Raw genomic sequence first — 21,914 nt, forward strand, 5'->3', positions numbered from 1 at the left:
GGCGGCTCGGCACGCTCGGGGGTCTCTCCGCTTGGCCTTGCTGTGCTGCGCCCAAGTCCGGCCTGGCCGTGCGCGGATCGGACAAAGACCCCCTCAGGCCAGGCTCCCCGCGAGGGGCTCCCCGGGGCCCGCACGAGCCGACGCGCCTGGCGCCGGAGCTGGGACGGCCGAGGGCCCCGCGCCAGGCCGACGCGCCCCGGCCTGCCCGGCGCCCCGCCGACCCTGGCCGCCCTCGCGAGCCGCCGGCCTCTCCGCGGCGGGGCAGCCGCAGCAGCCGCCCCGCAGCCCCGCGAAGACCTCACATCGGCCGCGGACAATGGCGGTCGCTCCCCCGGCAGCGACCAGGGCGCGTCGCGAGGTCTGCTGGGAGTAGTAGTTCCGGACGTCAAACGTCCGGTTCGGCCGGAAGCACCCCAAATTGGAGTTTGGGTTTGGGACTATTTCTGATGTAATTCTTTCAGGACTTATTAAGTGTAATCTGAAATTTTTGGTCTATTTAGCTTTTTTGTGTCTTCGCCGTTCAATATTACGTTTTTAAAGATTTATGCCAGGACATTTTCCAAGAAAACTGCCATTCTATCTAAATGTATTACTACAAAATGTACAAATCATTGATATTGTACTTTTTATTTCCCTTTTTCTTTTCAATGCTGCAAATTACTACTTAGTCCTTATGTTAGCTTGGAATTTGGTTTTCCCAGTCGCTTATCTTTTACCATGTGTTTTCTGCTTTCATCTTTATTACAGCCTTCCTTCTACTTGGACAATTTCTTTCTCGAACTCATTTGTTGACCACCATGTTTGTTTCCCTTCCTCCTTTCTGCTACAACATAGAGCCCATTTTTTGAAAGAGTTTCTTATTTGAAAGAGTGATAGAGACAGATTTTCTGCCTGCTGGTTTGCTCCCCAAATGCCAGCAACAAAGGATGGTCCAAACCAAAGCAGGATCTTGGAGCTCATCCTCACCTCCCATGTGGGTGGCAGGAACCCAGCTACAAGAGCCGTAACTTACCACAGAACAGAAATCTGGGTTGGACTCAGTCCCCAGCCCTTCTACTTGGCAGGTAGGCATCCCAAACAGTATGCTGACTGATACACCACAATGCTTGCTCCTTTTCAAATGATTGTTTCATTTTATTTCAAAGGCACAGACACACAGAGAAACATATCTTCCATTTGCTGGTTCTTTCCCTAATTGCTCCTAGCAGCCAGGGCTGGACCAGGCTAGAGCAAGGAGCCTGGAACACAATCCAGCGCTCCTGTATGGAAGACAGGGGCTCATGTTTCGAGCCATCACTTGCCGCCTCCCAAGCTGTGAGTTAGCAGGAAGCTGGCATCAGAAGAGAATCCAGAATGCAAACCCAGGTACTCTTGATATGGAATGCCAGCATCCCAAGTGGCCACACCAAATGCCCTCTGCCACACACCCACTTCTACAAAGTCACACTGACACTGGTGTGTCTTTTTTAGTTTGTTGTGAAAGCAAAGCAATTTTGACAGTTAAAACAAAAGAGAGAGAAAGAATGAAAGAAAAGTAATCCAACAGTCTGACTTTCACTAAAATTATCTATGTGCTCTTCTGTTTCCGTCTAGGGCATGCGTAGAGTCTCTTTTGACCCCATAAGAATAATGGACCCAAGGTCTGTGGCCCCAAGGTCTTCCCCAAGGAATGGCTCCCCAGGCCTGGGGAGACCACCAGCTGGCAGCTCCTGGCTCTGCTTCATTCCTGCTGAGCCTGACGCCCATGCTTCACCCAAGCCAAAGTGTTCCTCTCGGGCCTCAGCAAGATGATGTAACACTTGGGGAGGAAGATGCCACCCAGCAGCCCTGCAGTAGAGGCCAAGATGGAGAAGACCTCCACGGCCACAGTATGCTTGCCCCGGGCGCTATGGTACAGGGGCAGGAAGGCTGTCCAGATGCTGCAGAACAGTAGCATGCTGAAGGTGAGGAACCTTGTCTCATTAAAGGCATCGGGCAAGTCCCTGCCCAGAAATGCCACACAGAAGGTGCCCGCTGCCAGGACACCCAGATAGGCCAGGATGCAGGAGAAGGCGAGCCCAGAACCCTCCTGGCAATAGAGGACAACCTGGCTGAGCTCAGAGGCCATGTCTTGGTCTGGGAATGGTGGGGAGGTGCCCAGCCAGGCACCACAGAGAACAACCTGCATCAAGGAGGCCAGGAGGACCACGGAGGAGGAGGAACTTGGTCCCAGGCATACCTGGGCCTGGCCTCCTGGCCGGGTGACCCTGAATGCCAGGACCACAGTGAGGGTCTTGGCCAGGATGGAGGAGACAGCCACCGTGAACACAACAGCAAAGGTGCTCTGGCGGAGGAGGCAGGTGGCAGTGGTCGGACGGCCAAGGAAGAGCAGTGGACAGAGGGCACAGAGCGCCAGAGAGGTGAGGAGTGTGCAGCTGAGGGCCCTGTTGTTGGCTCTGACCACAGGAGTGTCCCAATGCTTCAGGAATACCCCAAGGACCAGCACAGCCAAGCCAGCCAGCATGAGTGCCACAGAGGCCAGTGTGAGTCCCAGGGGCTCACCAAAGGCCAGGAAGGTCTCTGTCTTGGGCAGGCAGCGGTCTCTGGTGTGGCTCGAATACTGCTCCTTGGGACACGGAAGGCAGCTCTTCATGTCTGTGGGAGACACACACCAGCCCCAGGTCAGCCATGTGGCAGCCATGACCCCAGCCCTGTTGGAGGCAAGCCCCCTCCACACCAAGCATACTGACACACGTACGAAGCTCTCAGCTACCATTGCTGAGGTGCCCCACAGTAGAGCCCAATACAAGAGGAAAAATGCACACACCACATTCATGTACTTGTAGTTTTTGTTTGTTTTGCTTTGTCAAGTAGTGGCAGTAACTGTCCTTATTAGCAATTGCTATGAGCTGAGTTTACACACAAGAGTTTTTGTCCCCACTCTGGAATGGCATGGTAGAAGCTGTGCGGGAGCAGGGACCTTATACTCCTAAGTTCTTGTGGGTGTGCAGTGCTATAAAGAGAACAAGACAGCAGACACAAGAGCACTGCCTATTACAGACCTGAACAAAACTCAAATTCCACATGCTGAGCAAATGGATGAAGGCAGTTACCTGCTATAGGAAGAGGGCTGCAACCACACACACACATACATGCACACACCCCATACCTGTATACACATGAGTGCGCACATGCCCATACATGCACACCCACTGCCATAAACACACACCCACACATGCACACCCACACGTATACACACAACCCACCACACACACACACACACACCACCCCACACAAGCATCCCCACACCTATGTACACGTGTGGACAGACACATGGACACACATGCAGCCTACAGCCACACAAGTACACACACCATTCCCACACATGTACGCACATGTGCACTCTACACACACCCTACACCCACACATGCACCCTCCCACACATGTACACATATGCACACCCACCCACCCCCACACTCACACGCCTCCACACACACGCATCTTGGGATGAACCTCAGAAACTCAACATGGAGGAAAAATCAGATGCAAAAGAACAGCCACTGCAGCTCCATCTACAGGATGTTGACACAACAGGCAAACCCCTAGACACCCACGGAAATCAGTATGGTGGTTCCCTAGGTGAGACAAGGGCCACAGTGGAGGTGAGGTGTTTGGGGATGGAAGGTATGTCTCTGTTTCCTGATTAGGGAGGTGAGAATTATTCAGGCTGTACACTCATTTTATGATCCATGCATCTGTCTGTATGGGATAGTTCAGTGAACAGTTACCCAAGAATACTTGTAACCATTATAATCGTGTACAGCAATTCCTAGCCTGCATCCCCATGTCTAAATGTCAAAGCAGAGGCTGTTCAACACCTTCTTGCACTGAGAGATGGACAAGTTCAAGGCACCTGGCTGGACCCTCACCTCTTTGGTCTGCGAACTGTCCCTCAGGGCAAGGGCTGCAGTCAAAACAGCACTGGGGAGCTCCCTGCTGGGGGACCTGGCTGAACCCTGGAGCACAACTGCTGCTGCAGACAGAGCTGGGGACCTGAGGATGGAGAAGCAGGGGCATGGTCAGGGCTGCAGGGCGCAGCTCGGTGGAGCAGCCTCATCTCCTTCCCCACCCCGATGGAGGCTCCCTGGGGAGGAAGGTCGCCTCAGCCGGATCAGAGGAGGCCAACAGAGGAGGGGCTCCCCCCAACTCACGTGGCTCACAGCGGCAGCGCTCAGTTACCCCGCACCAACTGGTGCCTTTCCAGTCTGAGACTCCTACATCACAACTGCAAGGTACTCCTGTCGACACAAGACCTGGAAAGGGAGGGTTCTGCCTCCCTCAGCCTATCCCCACCTCCAGGCTGCATCGCAGGGAGGAAGCAGAAGGACAGAAGGTCTTTGAGAAGTAAAGAATGTTGGCTCTTGGGAAAGCTCTGAGGTCACCTCGGATGAGAGTTCTTCGAGGAGAGACTATGTGACCAGAGGCTGATGCTAGCAGCCAGAAAAACACCCACACAGCAACTACATCTGTTAAGAAGCGCAATGGTAACACCTGTTCTGCTCACACTCCTGACACCCAGAGGGATACACCTGGTGCTATTGTCCATTCTTCATTGAACAGGTCCCTGAATAAGACATGGAGAACACTCTGGAGGAAATTCTGACTTAGGCTCTAATGTAATTCCATGCCTTTGAGAAGCTTCTATCTAGTGGTAAGCAAAGGGGAAACCTCCACAGCACAGCTGACATGCCTGGTCCCAGGGAGAGCCACATCGACTCTGTGCATAACGGGACACAGAGCACTGACCCCAGGTTTTCCGCTGTCCCTGACACACCATGTCTGGGGGATGCCTGGCCCCAGTGAGAGTCACGTCCACTCTGTGCTTGAGGGGACACAGCGATGGCACTGAGCTCTTCCCTGACTCTGACACACTATGGCTCGGGGTTGGACAGGCACATGGATTGCTTACTTGCAGATTCTCCTTCCTCAGGTGGACCGTCACCCTATTCCCCGGAGGGGCTCTTGGGTCCATCACGCCTATGTGGACAAAGTGGAAGAGGCCGTTAGCAGTCTTCTGCCCATAGTGGATGTCAAATTTGGTAAGTAAATCTCCGTTGGCATCAAACTTGATCTCTTCCCCATCTGGGGTCCAGAAATGCACCTTTCTGAGGGGGTGAAGAAGCTGGGAGAAGGAAGAGTGACGTCGTAGAACTGCCTGGGCCAGTCTCTGGGATCCCTCCCAGCTGGCTCAGGCCACCGACCACTGCAGTGAGCAGCAGATGCCCCCAGAAGCGCCGGCTCAATGACGGGATGCAGCAGGCTTGTGATGTGTGCACAGCCTCATGAAGCGGCTCTCATTTTAACTTCTTGCAAAATCAGAACAAAAGCTTGATCATGTAATAATAATCTATAGTAATGAAGACATCCCAGATTGTAGTTATCATTCTATCAGGAGAGGCATGAAATTAAACTTCTAGTGTTTTTCTGGTGCAAGAAAGGGACCCACAAAACTCACAAGGCAGCCCTGGCTCCAGCGACCATTCAGCTGTGCACATGCAGAGTAGCATCCAGACCTGACAGGGCCAACCCAGAAACGCCCCTGCCCACTTACACGTGCAGACCGCACATCGCTCTGCCCCGTCACACAGCTCTTGTCATGGGTGCCGTTCCTGCAACCTGGCACCACCACCCTATCCTCAGGCTAATTCCTGCTCATCTTTCAGCTCTTCCCAGAATCTTCCTCACCATGCCTTCCCCTGACTTGCTCGTTCTCTTCATCCACTCCCCATCAATTCATTCACTTTTACATTCCTTCACAACACAGCATAGATACAGCCTTTTTATGCCTCGCACTCTGAAACAAAAAAATCATGGGAACAAGCTCACGCATACCCCGAGGTATATTCTAGCCCTCTCCTCCCTCATGTGCCACAGTAGCATCCTGGTGGCCCTGAGGACACTTCAGCATCAGTGTCTTGGCTGCTGGGCAAAGCTGAGAAATGTGCCCTCATTCAGCTCGCTGGCAGACTTCCCTCTGCTTCCTCTCCACCCCGGCTGCTCAGTCTAACCTTGTCTTTCCCCGAACTTCTGTCCTCTCCCCTAAAATCCCGCTCTCCACTGCGTGGAGTGGTACACAGCGCTTACTATGCTCCAGCCTCTCATCTAAGCGCTTTAGCTGTATGAGCTCATGAATATTCACAATGATGCAACGAGGTAGAATGAACCGTAGCACTGCTTTACAGTGGAGATGCAAGCCTGACCATTTCCCAGTCAGCAGCAACTGCTCACCAAATGGAGGACAACAGCAGTCCAGCAAGCTTACAAGGTCACCTTCTATTACTAAGACCTTTATATCATTTTGCCGTACTCTGAGGTGACTTTAGTGGAATTCACACATGGAAGTAGGGTCACCAGATAGATTACAGTAGGCTTAATTAAATTTGAAATTCAGATGAAAGATGGCCCTTTTTAGTATAAGTAGATACCAAGAAACATTTGGATGCACTTCTACTGAGAATTCTGTGTTGTTTAGTTGAAAATCCCATTGAAGTAGGCATCCTGCATTCGCCGAGTAGAGCAAGCCCACGTTAGCATGACTCACATGGGGTCACACAGCCCGCACTTTCCCCAGATTCCTTGCCCAGTGCTCCTGCTGGGATGCCCAGGAGGCCTCCCTGCTGACCAGCACTGTCTCCCTTTGCAGCCTGGACAGTGAGTGACCCACTCCCCACCTGCTCTCACCTGCCAGGGCTGGAGGTGCAGAGGGTCAGCACACGCCCCCTCCGTGTGCGCACAGTCCCTCAGGGCCTGCAGCGCATGGGCAATGCTGTAGACCGCACTGTATGCTGCATCCACTTTGCTCACTTCCTGGAAGGGGTACGCCTTCTCTCGCAGGCTCTCATTCCCAGAGCAGAACCGAGCACCTCCCAACACAGCACTCTTCCCCACCTGTCCCCAGCTCCGAGGCGGCCACTTGCATCCAAAAGTGACCTCCCAGAACCTCTCCAAGAACCCATCCTCTGGGGTCCGGCGGGGGTTCAAGCGAGCAAAGAACTCGGGGAAGCCGGATGCACAGCTGACCCGCTGCAGGAGGCCAAAGGAGCTGTGCAATACGTGGGAGGCCCCCGGCATAGCCAGCGCCAGGCCCAGATGCAGTGTGCCCTTGCTGACCCACACCTGGCCCGAGATGCCGACACGCTGCAAGCCCTGCAGCAGCAGCTGGAACTTGGAGTTGCTCAGGAAGACCAGGATGACAGTGGCCGTGCTACTGGCCATCTTCCGCACAATGGCATCTGCCTTCTCCAGCGACTGCTGGGAGGGTACGTGGAGGTAGAACTCAATGCAGACACCAGCCTGGCCCAGCTCCTGGGAGACCAAAGAGCCGGCCTGCTGCCCAAAGTCATCGTCCTGTGCCAGGATGCCCACCCAGGACCACCGAAAGTGAAGTACCAGCTGGCTTATGGCGTGGGAAGACGCGATGTCACTGGCCAGGGTCCGCAGGAAGGACGGGAACTGGGTCTTGTCGCTGAGGCTGGGCAGTGTGGACGAGTAACTGACCTGGGAGGGAAGGGGTGCCACATAATGTCACAATTGTTCCACTTCCTGTTTGTGGCCTGGGAGAGCAGCAAAGGATGGCTCAAGGCCTTGGGTCCCTGCACCCACGTGAGAGACCCAAGAAGCTCCTGGATTTGCATCAGCTCAGTTCCAGCTGTTGGGACCATTTGAGGAGTAAACCAGTGGATGGAAGATTTTCCTCTCTCCTCTCTGTAAGTCTGCCTTTCCAATTAAAATATAGATACATATTTTTAAAATTAGCCAAAACCAAAAGTTGGCACATGGACAGGGCCTTGGTTATGGAAATGACAGTGGCAGACAAATTCCAGAGACCACCTGCCAAGCAGGGTGAAGAGCTGGTGGCATGAGTCCTGTGACCTCAGTTAAATCCCAGTTCACGCATGTTCCACAGTAGTGGACAAAACGTGCTCATCGACACAGTGGGCACCACAGTTCTTTCAGAACAATCTCATGGCAGAAGCGAAGGGACAGGCTTTGGCAGGGAGCCTGGCCCCAAGGTGGCACTACCATTGTCCTGGCTACAAGCACTTTCCCCAGTCAGGGGAAAATGCTTCCAGATGACTCACCTGGGGAAACTTGTAGAGCCCCAGCAGCCTGGCCATGGAGACTGATAACGCTGAGCGTGTATCTCCAATCAGGGCAACCCTGGGAGGGCTGGACCCACACACATAGTTGGGGATCGGCACCTCCTGTCCAGAGAGGAAGCCCAGCATCTCATACATGCCTCCATGCACCGAATCCCCAGAGTTGCGGATGGAGAAGCCCAATGTGAGGTTGGGCAGCAGGTGGGTGTCCCTGTTGATCTCCTCAATGGCAAAGACAAAACCCTGGGCCACACGGTAGCCCCACCTGGAAACCCTGAGGGAAAGAGAAGGCCACAGGGGCCGCAGGATGAATGCAGGTGGCACTTCCTAGGTACACACATTGTCAGCAGAAGTGTCCACAGACTTGCCCCAGAAACCTGCCCACACATGCACACAGAATAAGCCAAAGAGGACATGGGAATGAGAGGTGTTGGTCCAGGGGGAAGAAAACTCACCCTCAGAGAGAAGGGATACGTGTCCACACCTACTGCACAGCACGGTGACTATAGACAGGGCAGCTTCACCTAATAGCTCCGTAGCGTGCACATATATAAAACACCACACTGCAGCCTATGAACGCATACAATCACTGCACACCAACTTCTGTAACAACCTGACAGCATCAAATGACTACGAGAGAAAAGTCCTCTGCCCCTTCTGCTGAGCAGGTAAAATGACACAGGCACTTGGGGACACACTTTGGAAATGTCTTACTAAAGACAACCACAAGCATAGCAATTCAACCAAAAGCACTGTGTCCAGAACGTCCGTCTTCATGGACCCCAGGGCTTGGTCAACTCAGGAAGAAATCTAGTCACTCCACAACATTTACTCATTCAGCAAATGCTCCAGCCATGTGTCTGGCACTATTCTAAACAGAGAGCTAGCAGTGGGCAAGAGACAGGAAGCCCTGCCTGCCTCTAGGGTGCATGCAGCACAGACAGGGAGAAAGAAGCTGTCCTCGCATCATATGGCGACCAATACAGACGCTGGTCAGATGGGACCAACCTGGGCCGAGTTGGGGTTCTGAGAATCAGCCACCACCCTCGGCCCCCAGGGGGCTCCCCACAAAGCAGCTGGGCAGCCACTTACTCTGAAGATGGCAACCCTGCTGGCGGGGCAGTGAAATCAAACAGGGTGACATTGTTGAAGGAAAAGATGGAGAAGCTCCCCCCAACTACCACGTCTCCAGGACGGTCAAAGCGGGGGCTCTTGCCTGGCAACCGCCAGCCTGTTGGCCCAGGAAGGGCTGCTTCACAAAGCACTCCCACGAGGGCAGGGAGCAGAGGGCTCGGCCACATGCCTGGACAGGAGCAGAGCAGCTGTGTGAGGCTGAGCCTGCCAGCGACAGGGCTTTTATCTGGAGCTCCTCCTTGATCAGAGACCTGGGACTGAGAGGCCACCAAGTCCCAGGACCATTAAAAGTGCTACTTCACTCCCCTGGGGTCCCTCAAACCAAGGACAACAGCTCTGAGTGCTGGGGAAACCCAGGGGCAGCTATGCCCACAGTCCCCGGGTTCTTGTTCTGCAAAGAGCCCCTGGGAGGCTTCAGGAAGCCAAGAGCCACCGCCCACAGCCCATCCTCCTGCAACACCCTCAGGCCTCTCACAGCAACAAGTGCACAGGTGGGATGGCTCAGAGATCCAGGTGGCCCTGGACCAACACTTCCTGCACCAGGGCCACTGACTGGAGGCTCCCAGGCATGTTCAGCCCCACGAAGGGCTTAGGGAATGGTGCAGGTTGACCCTGTGGTGTGGTTGTAGAGAAACTGGGACCTTGTTCATTGCTAGTCAGATGCACATGGCATAACCACTTTTAAAATTGTCTGGCAGGTGCTCAAAGCCTTAAACTCAGAGTCACCACATGACTCTCCAATTCTACCCTTGGTACATACTCCAGAGAAATAGCAGTCTATGACCACAGACAAACTTGCACGCTAATGAAAAGTGGAAACAACCCGCAATGTCCATCAATGGATGAATGCATAAAGGGCACGTGAAGAGATACATATAAACACATAAATATACACATATATATATTGTATATATGTAAGTGTGTATGTATGTATATATCCACAGAGTGGCATATGATTCAGCCATAAAAATCAATGAACTTATGATACGTGCATCAGTGTAGCTGAATTTTGAAAATAGCACATTATGTGAAAGAAATAAGACACAAAAGGTCACATTATGGTAAGCTTCCATTCATATGAATTGTTGAGAATAGTCAGTGTATACAGATTTTTAATCTTGGCCAAGGGTTTGCCAGAAGCAATAATGGGTGTGACAGCCCATGGACATTGGTCCTGTTTTTTTTTTTTTAACGATTTATTTATTTTTATTGGAAAAGCAGAAATACAGAGACAAGGAGATACAGAGAGGAAGATCCTTCCTCTGCTGCTCCACTCCCATCTGGCCACAACAGCTAAAACTGAGTCGATCTAAAACCAGGAGCCTCCTCCAGGTCTCCCACGTGGGTGCAGGGTCCCAAGGCTTTGGGCCATCCTCTACTGCTTTCCCAGGCCACAGGCAGGGAGTTGGGTGGGAAGTGGAGCACCAGGAAGTGAACCAGTGCCCATATGGGATCCGGACACATGCCAAACAACGATTTATCCACTAGGCTATAACACCGGGCCCAGACATCAATGTTTTTATTGAGTGAGGAGACGTGTGCTAGGTTTAGATACTGATACTTTAGATACTGATGACCACACAACTTTGTGAGGATACTAAAACACTGAATTGCAGATTTTAAAGAAGGAACTAAATATCTGTACGTTGTATCTCAATCAAGCTACTTTTTTTTTTTAAAGATTTTATTGTTATTGGAAAGCCGGATATACAGAGAGGAGGAGAGACAGAGAGGAAGATCTTCCATCCGATGTTGCACTCCCCAACTGAGCCGCAACGGGCTGGTGCGTGCCAATCCGATGCCGGGACCAGGAACCTCTTCCAGGTCTCTCACGCGGGTGCAGGGTCCCAAAGCGGGTACAGGGTCCCAAAGCTTTGGGCCATCCTCCACTGCTTTCCCAGACCACAAACAGGGAGCTGGATGGGAAGTGGAGCTGCCGGGATTAGAACCGGAGCCCATATGGGATCCCGGGGCGTTTAAGGCGAGGACTTTAGCCGCTAGGCCACGCCGCCGGGCCCAATCAAGCTACTTTTAAAAAGCAGTAGAAAGATTAAATCAGACCGCAGGGAGCCATTTCAAGGCTTATGAATTGGAGAGAACAGCACCCTAGAAGAACTCTGAGGAGCAACCAGCTGTAGAGGCGACCCTCACGAGGTTTGCTACACATCTGCTCACCCGTCCTGGTAACCCTCACATATATGAGGACAACATGGCCATCACTGCAGAGGACAGGATGGGTCCCCTGGAGAGCCTAGCTTGGTTGAGAGGGTATTCTTTACAAACAATAAACTGCAGGGTTTCTCCACCTTGAGCCTACTGACATTTCACACTGGATAATTCTTGGCAGTTGGGAATGTTGCACTGTTCAATTTTAGTAGCATCTCTGGCCCAGTAGGTGCACACCACAGTGACATCCCTCTTCCCACAATGTGACCAACAAAACATTTCTAGACTCTGCCAATGTCCCATGACAGGTGGGAGAGAACCAGCCCAGTTCACAGGCGACGCAGTAAAGAATCCAGCTCAGAGGACCCTGCAGCATCAAGCGGGAGCCTATGCAGCCAAACACAAGCTGGTGCTGTGTTGCAGCTGAACTGTGGCTGCGTTCTCGGATTCACCACAGTTCCCAGTGCACCCAGTTGCCCCCTAATCATCTTGTATCACACAAATTCTTCTTTCATCTAATTCACTGTCAACTCAGAAATTTCCAACAGCCCAGTGTTCTAAAAATGAGAGAGAAGTTAAAATCTTTATAAAGATTTCTTTCTATTTCTAAGAAAATCTCTTTGTTTTTATAAGCAAACTCTACTGAATTTTGGTTTTCATTCTCTGTTGGATCTTTGTTTTCTCCCTCGAGTTTCAAATAAGGTCATTTGTAAATCTCCCAAGCTTTTCTGTATTTAGAAAGGCTCTTGGGGAAAAAACACAGACATGTAGAAAACCAAAAAACAAACAAACAAACAACAACAAAAAAAAACCTGCTTGTGCTGGGCAATGATGTTCATCACAGCGTTATTTACTTTTCCATCACTGGTGGTGGTGATGATGGTGATGCTGATGATGAAGGGATGACAATGACGATGATGCTGGAGATGATGAAGATACCAACAACGATGGTGGTCATTATGGGGGTTGTGGCTTCAACTGATTGGTCACAGAGAGATGAACAGATGACTGACATCATTCTACGGGATCTTAACGATGATTTCTGCTGTTATCAGGGGTCTTGGTGACATTAATTAGTACATCTTTAATTTCCAATGAAGCTATAGTAACAAAAAATAGATTAGTTCCCTGTTGATGTGGGGTTTCTACATTTGGGAGAGAATGTGTAACCACCGTGTAACCACACAGTAGAAGCTGCCTAGCAGACAGCGGGCAAGCCTGCTCACCACCCACCCAGCTCACCACCCACCCAGCTTGTCAGCTACAGGTCCAATGGCCAAGGTCATTCCAATCCCAGAGGGTTACTGATGGGCACACCTTGTACCCACAGGAGCCAGGAGCCCCGGGGTGCTGGCTTGGGTGTTGGCCAGTCATTCACTGGCCATTATGGTCTGCTGGTATACTTGTCCTCTAGCATCATCACTTCCCCTGATTCATTAGCCTACCCAGGCTGAGGGAAGAGATGAGTGCGTACTGGGGATGCAGGGTGGAGTGTGCACTGGCGATCTCATGTACCCAGGCTGACCTGAAGAGGTGTCTGAAATCACCTTTGCCCTCAAGGCCTTGGAACCTAATTTGCAACCCCTCCCCCACTAGTCTGGAGCAGAAAGGGCCTCTACCCCTGTCCCTCCACTCAGATCCATGTTCTTCCCTGCCCCAACCTGACTGGCACCCCACAACCTCTTTGCCAGCTGACCACTCATCCACATTCCCAGGCTGCAGCCCTTTGCACACTGTCCAGCCCATGCACTTACCACTTCACTGTGGAGCTCCCACCTTTTCTGCTGCCCTCAGACTCTGCTGCTACCTCCAACACACACACACCTCCTCTCTCAATAACTAAGGACGTGTCTAGTGCCAGATCATTAACTCTCAGTGTCATCTACAAATCCCTCCCAATCCTCTGTCCCTAGAACTTGAGCCCTGGGACAGAGCTCACTGTACAGTCCTGGAGGTGGACATGGCTCAGACATCCCGCAGAAACACATATGAATCCCAGCTGCATCCCAGGATCTAAGGGCCACCACTGTTCTCCCCATGGGGTAACTGTGGCAGTTACCCTCACACCAGCAGCATGCCAAGCACCTGCGGCGCTCCTCACGTCTCCCCATCACGGGCTCTCCCTGTGGGGTCTCCTGCTGCCATCTGGAAAACCCCGGTACCTCCCATCATGACTCTACCCTGTGACAGAGAAACTGTTGCCCCATTCTGGATGCTCTCAGAGGCTTCCAGGCCCATTTTTTCCCATCACAAGCGGAAGAGGGCTGGACATGGCCTTACTTTGTTCTGCCCCCTTGATTCTATTTTGGGGACTCTCCGCTGTACTTTTAATTTCATACCCCGGCTGCTCCACTTCCCATCCAGCTCCCTGCTTGCAGCCTGGGAAAGCAGTCGAGGATGACCCAAAGCCTTGGAACCCTGCACCTACGTGGGAGACCCGTAAGAAGCTCCTGACTCCTGGTTCCTGGCTTTGGATCAGCTCAGCTCCAGCCGTTGTGGTCGCCTGGGAAATGAATCATCAGACAGAAGATCTTTCTGTCTCTCCTCCTCTCTGTATATCTGACTTTCCAATATAAATAAATAAATCTTTAAAAATATATATATATACTTCTTCCAAATCTGCCCAACAAAGGATACTTATAGATGTTCTCTTAGAGCAGAGCCATGGCGCCCACCAAAACCAAAGGCTAATGTGAAGAACATCCCAGTAAAATAACAACGGAAGACTAAATCAATTACAACCCATTACTAAAAAGACACGACCAAATTGCGACCCCGTTCATATTAACCGTGACTGCAAATAGAGTAAACTCATCAATCAAACAGATTCGTGCACTGGATCAAAAAAACAAAACCCATTGATTTGTTGCCTACAGAAGACATATCTCACCAACAAAGATCAGCAGAAACTATATCATGGATTTTTTTTTAAGTTTTTTAGTTTAATCTCTTTTAAACACTTTCTTATTAAATTCTTCACTGACTCATAGGTCAGACAGTAGCATCAATTTCTTCAAAAACGTTCTTGCTTTTCTTTTCCATTTCTTCAATGACACTTCAGTCATTCAGTAGCATGGTATTTAATTTCATGACATTTTTAACTTCTTCTTTTCTTCCTGTTGTGGATTCTGTTTTGTGTCTTTTCATTTGAAGGAATGTACAGTAACTGTGTAATGGAGACTATCATATCCAATAGCATGTTACTTAGCTTCATGGGATTGCAAATTTCTATTTTTCTTCTTGTGTTGATTTTGTATTGTGGCTTTTTATTTAAGGGGATGAATAGTAAAAGTGTAATGGAGACTGTCACATCCAGATGTGAGGATACATTGCAGTATGCATCTCTACTTCCAGATCAAAGTTGGACTTCCAATGAAACTGTTAACTATATCTTGACAAAAGAATGCTGTCTCTGCCATTGTCCATGCCCACAATGATGGACATATGAGTATTTATGCAGAACTATACTATAGTAATAATATATGGGAACTCAGGGGGTGGGTAGGGAATTTGGGGAGGGGGTGATGTGAATGCTAAGGCCTATGAAACTGTATCATAAAATGATAATAATAATTTAAAAGTTTGAGAAATTATGAAACAGAAACCTCAATTCTTTATAAATTTTCCATTATAATATATTCTATTACAGCAGCAGGAATCAACTAAGCATTACATGGCCAAAGCAAAGAGATTAATATGGTACTATGACTTGGTGTTTAAGCAAATAGAGCCAGAGCTCTCTTCTCCTTCCATCCTTCCTCTCACCTCTTCCTCCCTCTTCCTCCTTGCCTCCCCCCTCCCAGAAAAAGAAAAAAAATAGAGCCAGAGAGATATAAACTTCAGATGGGCACTGGTAAAGGAAAAGTATTGACCATTTGCATAATTAGAACATCATTATCTTCAATTCTCCTTGGCTTGTTTCTGTGCCTACTCTGCTTCTCAGTTTGGATTTCCACTTTCAGTGTGAAGAAGGATCTGCACACAGCTATTTTGTAATAGCAAGACACACAAGGGGCATGTGCACCTGCAATTCAAGTTTGCCATAATTGCATAAATAGTAGAAAAAGGTGTTTTCTATTTTGATTATTGCAATTTTTCTTTTCCACATGACTTGTGAATACATTAATTGAATATTTATTATATGTAATACATTATGCAATATATGTATATTATATTGTAATCGTATGTGGCATATGTCATATATAATTATTTTATATCAATAAAATTATTAATGAAAAACAAGCTTAATGCTGTATGCCGACTGAGCTGTACAACTGCAGCAACTTTCAAATGCACATGCTGAACAAGTGCCAGAACACAATGCATGGGAGATCTCTCCACTGTCCCTTGGCTTGGTATGTCCGGGAACTGTGACTTTGAGCCATCATATCTTTTCATAATCACTACTGTGGTTTTGTTCTTCTCCCCAAAGATTTATTTTTATTGGAAAGGCAGATTACATTTACAAAGAGATGGAGAGATAGAGAGAAAGCACTTCCATCTGTTGATCCACTCCCCAAATGGTCGCAATGGCTGGAGCTGAGCCGATCTGAATCCAGGGTCCAGGAGCTTCTTGTGGGTCTCCCACATGGGTGCAGGGTCCCAAGGCTTTGGGCTATCTTCTACTGCTTTCCCAGGCCATAAGCAGGGAGCTGGATGGGAAGTAGAGCTGTTGGGGTACAAACCAGCACCTACGTGGGAACACTACTGTGCCAAAGCTTAATGAATCTGAAGTCTTCAGGACTGACATGATTGGTGCCATAGGCTAAGCTTCCACTTGTGGCACTGCCATCCCATATGGATGTCAGTTCCAGTCCTGGCTGCTGCACTTCTCAAGCTGCTCCCTGCTTATGGCCTGGGAAAGCACCATAGGATAGCCTAAGTCCATGGGACCATGTAGTCACGTGGGAGTGTGGAAGAGCCTCCTGATTCCTGATTGATTCAGATGGTGTCAAATAAATGTATATTCCAAAACTGTCCTCAGAAGATGCACCTCAGAACTGTATAACAATATACTCCGAGAACCACTAACAGTCAGAACTGTGTAACACTCAGCACTGTCCAGGACTGCTCAGGTGGGATCTGGGTGGTGCTTCGCTTCCACATTTTCTGCGTGTGTTGTCAAAGTCACGCCGGTATTTCACAACCCTGAAGTTCACGGCACGGTTCCCACTAGGCAGCGCAGACACAGGGGAGTGTAGCACGTGAGGACTCGCTCCCCAGGGCCTCATGCAGGCCTCTGCCCTGTCCTCCTCTGGAAGACTGCGCCCCAAGGTCTTCCCGCGGTTCCCGCTCGTGGATCTCTCTGTCTTTGGTCTCGCTGTCACCAGGCACGGGCTCCAGGTGCAGGTCTGGGTTTCAGCCGCCTGCAGGCGTCAACCTCTGAAAGGCCAACACGCGGGAGGACCTCTGGGAGTCGAGGCTTCGTTGCCGCCTGCGCAGGCGCGGCCTCGGCTGGCCGAATGCCCCGCGCGGCCCTCTGGGAGTTGTAGTCCGGCACTCGCGGGCAGGGGCGCAGTCCGGACTGATGCGGCCAGGTCTTTTGTCTTGAGGTGGGTAAGTGAGATCCAGGAGAGTTGGGGAGGGGGAGGCCGAACCGGGCCGGGCCCTGGTCGGAACAGACACCTGTCCGCTCGTCAGGCAGCATCGAACCCCCTCTTGCTGCTTTGAACCCGAGGAGAATGGTCCCGCAGGTGGTGGGGGTGCGGGAGACAGGGTCAGCTTGGAGACAAGGTTCCAGAGTCCTGCTGTGGGAAGATGCGGTCGGGGGTCGTAGGGGCGCAGGCTCGGCCCTTTGGAGACGGGAGCGAGCCTGACCCGTGTCGCTCCTCCCTGCCGTGGGTGCGACAGGCCAGGGTCTCCACCTTGGGGTCATCTGCGGAGCTTGCGCCTTCCTTGCGATTTCAGTCCCTAGGATGGCATGGTAAGGGCTGGGAGCTCCCGAAAACTCGGGATTTTAACCCCAACAGCCTAAGGAGCCAGAAAACAGCTGTTTATTATTGGTGCCACTGTGGCCCCCATTCACGGCCAACATGTAAGTTTGCATGTCCTGAAGCCAGCTCCATCCTGGACCCAGGGGCTGTGTGGGGACCCCAGCGTTGCCTCCCACTCCTGGCTCCGGCGGCAGGGTGCTTAGGGAGGTGTAAATACACAGCAGAGCAGGGTCCCCTGGATCCTGGGAACGGTGGTGAAGCCCAGGAGGAACCATGGGGGTAAAAATGGTCACGGGGAGGGCGGCTGGACGGAGGTCCAGACAGTGGCTTCAGAAGTTCATTCTGGAGACACCACTGGCCCTGCGGGTAGTGCGAGCTAAATGGATGCTCCCAGAAGCAACAGTCACCATAGTGCATGGACCCATGTCAGCCTTTAGTATACTTTAATTAGCCCTTGCCATGGAGGGGGCAGGTGCTGGGTCATCGCCCTCATCTGAGGGAAGAGAGGAAATGGGATGTACCACTTGGTGCCTAGCTCCCCATCCTAACAACAGATATGGCCATGCATGAACTGCAATATATTTTGCACTAAAATAATCTTACCTGTTAAAACAGATTTTCCATGAATTTTGAAGTGTCCTCCCACTTACCCGGGAAACCACCAGTGGGATCGGCACATTGAACCTGTCCTGGCCTGTTTCCCCTTCTCAGACAGAGTAGGAAAATGTGAGATTGTTCAACCATGGCATGTGGCAGGCTGCACTTAGAAAATGCCAAGCCAGTTTCATTTCTGTAGGTTTACACTTGCTGCTCCCAAGCCCCAGCTGCTGCCATTCTACCCTCCACCCAGAGTCCCAGGGCTTGGCATCTCTGGCTACCATAGAGACCAGCCCAGCTTCTCCTGTACCCTCCTCCCCCAGAACTGCAGCTGGCTGTTCCACAAGAGGCCACATCAGGAAATGACTCTGGGGAACCCAACAGCCAGACCCTGGTAAGTGTATAACAACTTCTCCACCATAGGAGGCCGTGAGCTGAGTCCCTGCCTCCTCACCCCTCCCTCCCAGGCCCTGAGCTGAGTATCCCCACTTGGCCCATTCTGTCCTCAGTCTTCCTCAGTCACAAGTGCACTTCAGGCAGCTCTCTTTGTCCACCTTTAGGTCTCGCAGCCATTTCATCTTTGTAACAGCACCCCTGAGGATGGAGAACTGACAAGGATCACACTTATGGACTCACAGTCCTAGAGATGGGGAACCCTAAATCCAACACATTAGCAGGTTTGGTGATCTTTTTGGGGGGGTTGTTTTTGTTTTTAAGATGTATTTATTTATATTAAACTCATCACTATAGAGAGGGAGACAGATCTTCCAGCTGCTGATTCACTACCCAAATGGCTGCAGTGACCAGGATTGGGAGGCCAAACCAGGAGCTTCATCTGGGTCTCACACATGGATGGCAGGGCCCACACACTTGAGCCGTCCTCTGCTGCGTTTCCGGACTCATCAGCCTGGAGCTGGGTTGGAAGGGGAGCAGCCAGGATATGAACTGGCACCCAGACAGGATGCTGGCCTCACAGGTGGCAGCTGCTCCATGGTGCCAGCCCCTGGTTTGATGGCTGTGATGTGAGATGGCACCTCTGGATGCAGTGGAGGCCTTTGTGAGGCAGAAAGGCAAAGACAAAAGGGAGTGGAAGTTGCCCTTTCTGGGCTGTTAGTCCCACGAACCTGAAGAAACCAGCCTTGTGTGGAAATTATACAAAACTCAGAAGTGCAGTAATCCTGGGAGATGTTCACGGCCCTAACCCAACTCCTCCAAGGATCCAGTCTGAAGACAGCGTTTCACTCCATCCTGAAATGTCAGAGATGGAGGCTTAGGAAAGATCTTCCTCAGAGCCCCATGGACAACACCTTGATTCTAGCCCTGGAAGCCCATAAGCAGAGAAGTCGGCCACACTGTGCTGGAGTTCTGACCCATCAGCTAAAAGATGAAAAATGGGTAAATTCTACACAGCCTTAGACCACCCACATGGGTGGAGTGGAGCCTCAGGTTTTGTGTCATGATTAGAAAGATTTATCTCTATCCCAAGACGCTTTTTCTCAAGGTCTTTGTTTTGTTTGCTGTGCATGTACAAATTGAAAACCCCTAATCAGAGACCTAAAGCTCTACTCCAGAAGTTTCAGGTTTCAGAGCCTTTTGGATTTCAGATGAAAAATGCTCCACCTATAAAGTATAAGCAAACATTACAAAAATAAGTGTAAAAAAAAATTCAAAATCTGAAATCCATGTGTCCCTAGGCCTTTTAGATGAGAATTAATCACCCTGTTAATTTTGGCCACCAAGGTGAGGATGAAATATAACCTGGTGGTTCTCCAGATAGTCCCTCCCCCAGTGCCCTGATACAGCAGGGCACAGTTCCAACACATCGTGATCACCCCTTTCCTGATGACACCCAGCACTGTTTCTTATTTCAACAGACTTCTCTGTCCCACTGACTGTCAGACAGGGATGTGGCTCCTGACACTGGGAAATGCTGCCCTCCATCCCCTCACACACTACGACAGGCTCCTCAAGTCCTTGAACCAGTAAACTTTGTCACATGTGGTCTGGCTGATGTCTCTGCTCACCAGCTGCCCTCACCAAAGACCAGCACCAGGCTTGACTTGGCTGAAGACATGCGTGATGTTTCAGGGGCAAGTGACCATAGAAGGTATGGTCATGGGCTTCACCCAGGAGGAAGTAGGGGCAGATGGAGCCTACCCAGAGAGCACTGCTCCGTGCTGTGATGCTGGAGACCTTGAGACTTCTGATCTCTCTGGGCAAGCTCACAACTGCTTGGGGCTAGCATGATGACAAAACAGGCTAGTACTCCACCTGCAGCATCAGCATCCCATATGGGCTCTGGTTTGAGTCCCAGCTGCTCCACTTCAGATCCAGCTCCCTGCTCATGACCTGGGAAGGCAGTAGAGGATGTTTCAGGTCCTTGGTCATTTGCACCTACGGAAACAAACTCCTGGGCTTTGGATCAGCTCAACATCAGCCATTGCAACCATCTGGGGAATGAACCATCAGATGAAAGATCTGTGTCTCTCCTCTCTGTAAATCTGCCTTTCAAATAAAAATGAATAAATCTAAAAAAAAACTGTCCATAATGGCCTGCCCGCAGCACAAATGCCACACTTGATCTTAACCAAAAGGCTGACAAGCAAATGCACCACCGATTCTAAGTTAAAAATGGGAAGAACTGCATCTTTAAACTCAAAAGCTTGAGTTTCAATAACCTGATTGCTTCAGTTTGGGAAGTATCAAATAAGATCAGTAATACAGCTAGCAAGTCACAGATCCAAGCTGAGAATAGCAGAAACAAAGCAGTGAGTGACAGAGACCCAGGGTCACATAAGTGCAGATCCCTAGATCCCTAGGGCAGATCCAGGTTTTCCTATGGTGCTGTCTCCTCACTACTCACCCCCACCATCTACACGTCCATCTTAGCCCATGTGGACTACAATACGAAATGCTTGCATGAGTCAAGGTGCCAGTGATTCCGTGGCAGCTGAGGGCCGGTCCTCACAATCTCTTCCTGCTATGTCCTTTCAGAGTACTCTGGAGCCTCTTTTATGAAGGCACTGGCCCTGTTTGTGAGGGTCAGGTCCTCCGTCACACATGTCCCACCTCTTGACACCAGCACACTGGGTATTGGTTTCTAGCACATGAATCATAGAGGTCCTGGCACTCAGGCCACAGCACCCTCCTTCCTGCTCCATTTTCAGCTGGGCCTCTCTGGAGGTGAGCAGACAGCTGCCAGGGTGCCTTTCCAGTGTCTAAGTCCAGCAGAAAAGATAAGGTCTGTGTCCTGGGTATTTTACCAAAGGCCTGTGAGGTGGCTTGGTTTGACTGCCAGGTTACCTTCACAATGCGTGTTGTTGCCAGGCAGCAGGGGAGGTGGTATTGCCTGAGCAACATGTGCTGGCCAAGAACTAATCTATGGGAACGAGTCACTGAGGACTGGTACACATGCACAGCCACCTGGGAAATAAAATACAAAGATCAAATTGCCAGGGGATCAGGGAGAATCCTGGGATGTGAACAGTTACTCCGAGGATCTCCTTCCTCAGCAGGATGTTGGTTTCCAAAGCCAGATGGCCTTTTCCAGCTGGAAATGAGGCAGGACCTTGAGCAGTGGATCCCAGTCTGCACCGAGTGTGCCGAGGCAAGACAGTAGCCCTGTGGAGGACCCATCCATCCTTACTCTTTTTGAATTCCTCTCTAATTCTCCACAGAAAAGTGATTACTCGGTCTTGCCATGAACATTCAGTAGACACCAGGTTTGCTGAATTCACAATATTGGTTAAGGAAGGACGTTAATAAATAGGTGGTAAGAAGGATGATGAGTGAGGGAACTGCTGGTGAGGATAAATGCTGACAAACAAAAATGGATAAGGGTGGAGAAATTTTAGCAGAGAGAAGACAGCCAGACTTCTAATGTGAGCCAAAGCCACAGTGTAATGGCTTGGATACTGGTTTGGACAAAAGGCCCATGGTTACTGGT

At 50.6% G+C, this 21,914-nt stretch overlaps 2 protein-coding genes across 3 annotated transcripts in view; one reads left to right on the forward strand and one right to left on the reverse strand.

Moving 5' to 3' along the window:
• Positions 1–1,720: 1,720 nt before the first annotated feature.
• Positions 1,721–9,520, reverse strand: LOC101520051 (extracellular calcium-sensing receptor). 2 transcript variants are annotated; one of them, XM_036492726.2, is made up of 6 exons: positions 9,231–9,520; positions 8,121–8,412; positions 6,721–7,536; positions 4,949–5,161; positions 3,909–4,032; positions 1,721–2,634 (listed from the first exon to the last, which is right to left on the reverse strand). In XM_036492726.2, the coding sequence occupies exons 1-6, from the start codon at positions 9,437–9,439 to the stop codon at positions 1,721–1,723; spliced, it is 2,568 nt and encodes an 855-aa protein (XP_036348619.2). In that variant the 5' UTR covers positions 9,440–9,520. The 2 variants fall into 2 exon arrangements, with proteins under 2 accessions (XP_036348619.2, XP_058530852.1); XM_058674869.1 differs by having other exon boundaries at positions 3,909–4,064; positions 4,930–5,161.
• The window catches only part of RPS5 (ribosomal protein S5), a 154,133-nt gene continuing 134,799 nt past the window's right edge, over positions 2,581–21,914 (forward strand). The window contains exon 1 of the mRNA XM_058674938.1: positions 2,581–2,585. The gene's annotated coding sequence lies outside the window, so the exon portion shown is untranslated. The remainder of the gene's footprint in view (positions 2,586–21,914) is intronic.

This window comes from Ochotona princeps, chromosome 16 (genome assembly GCF_030435755.1).
Source record: "Ochotona princeps isolate mOchPri1 chromosome 16, mOchPri1.hap1, whole genome shotgun sequence".
Classification (NCBI taxonomy): Eukaryota; Metazoa; Chordata; class Mammalia; order Lagomorpha; family Ochotonidae; genus Ochotona; species Ochotona princeps.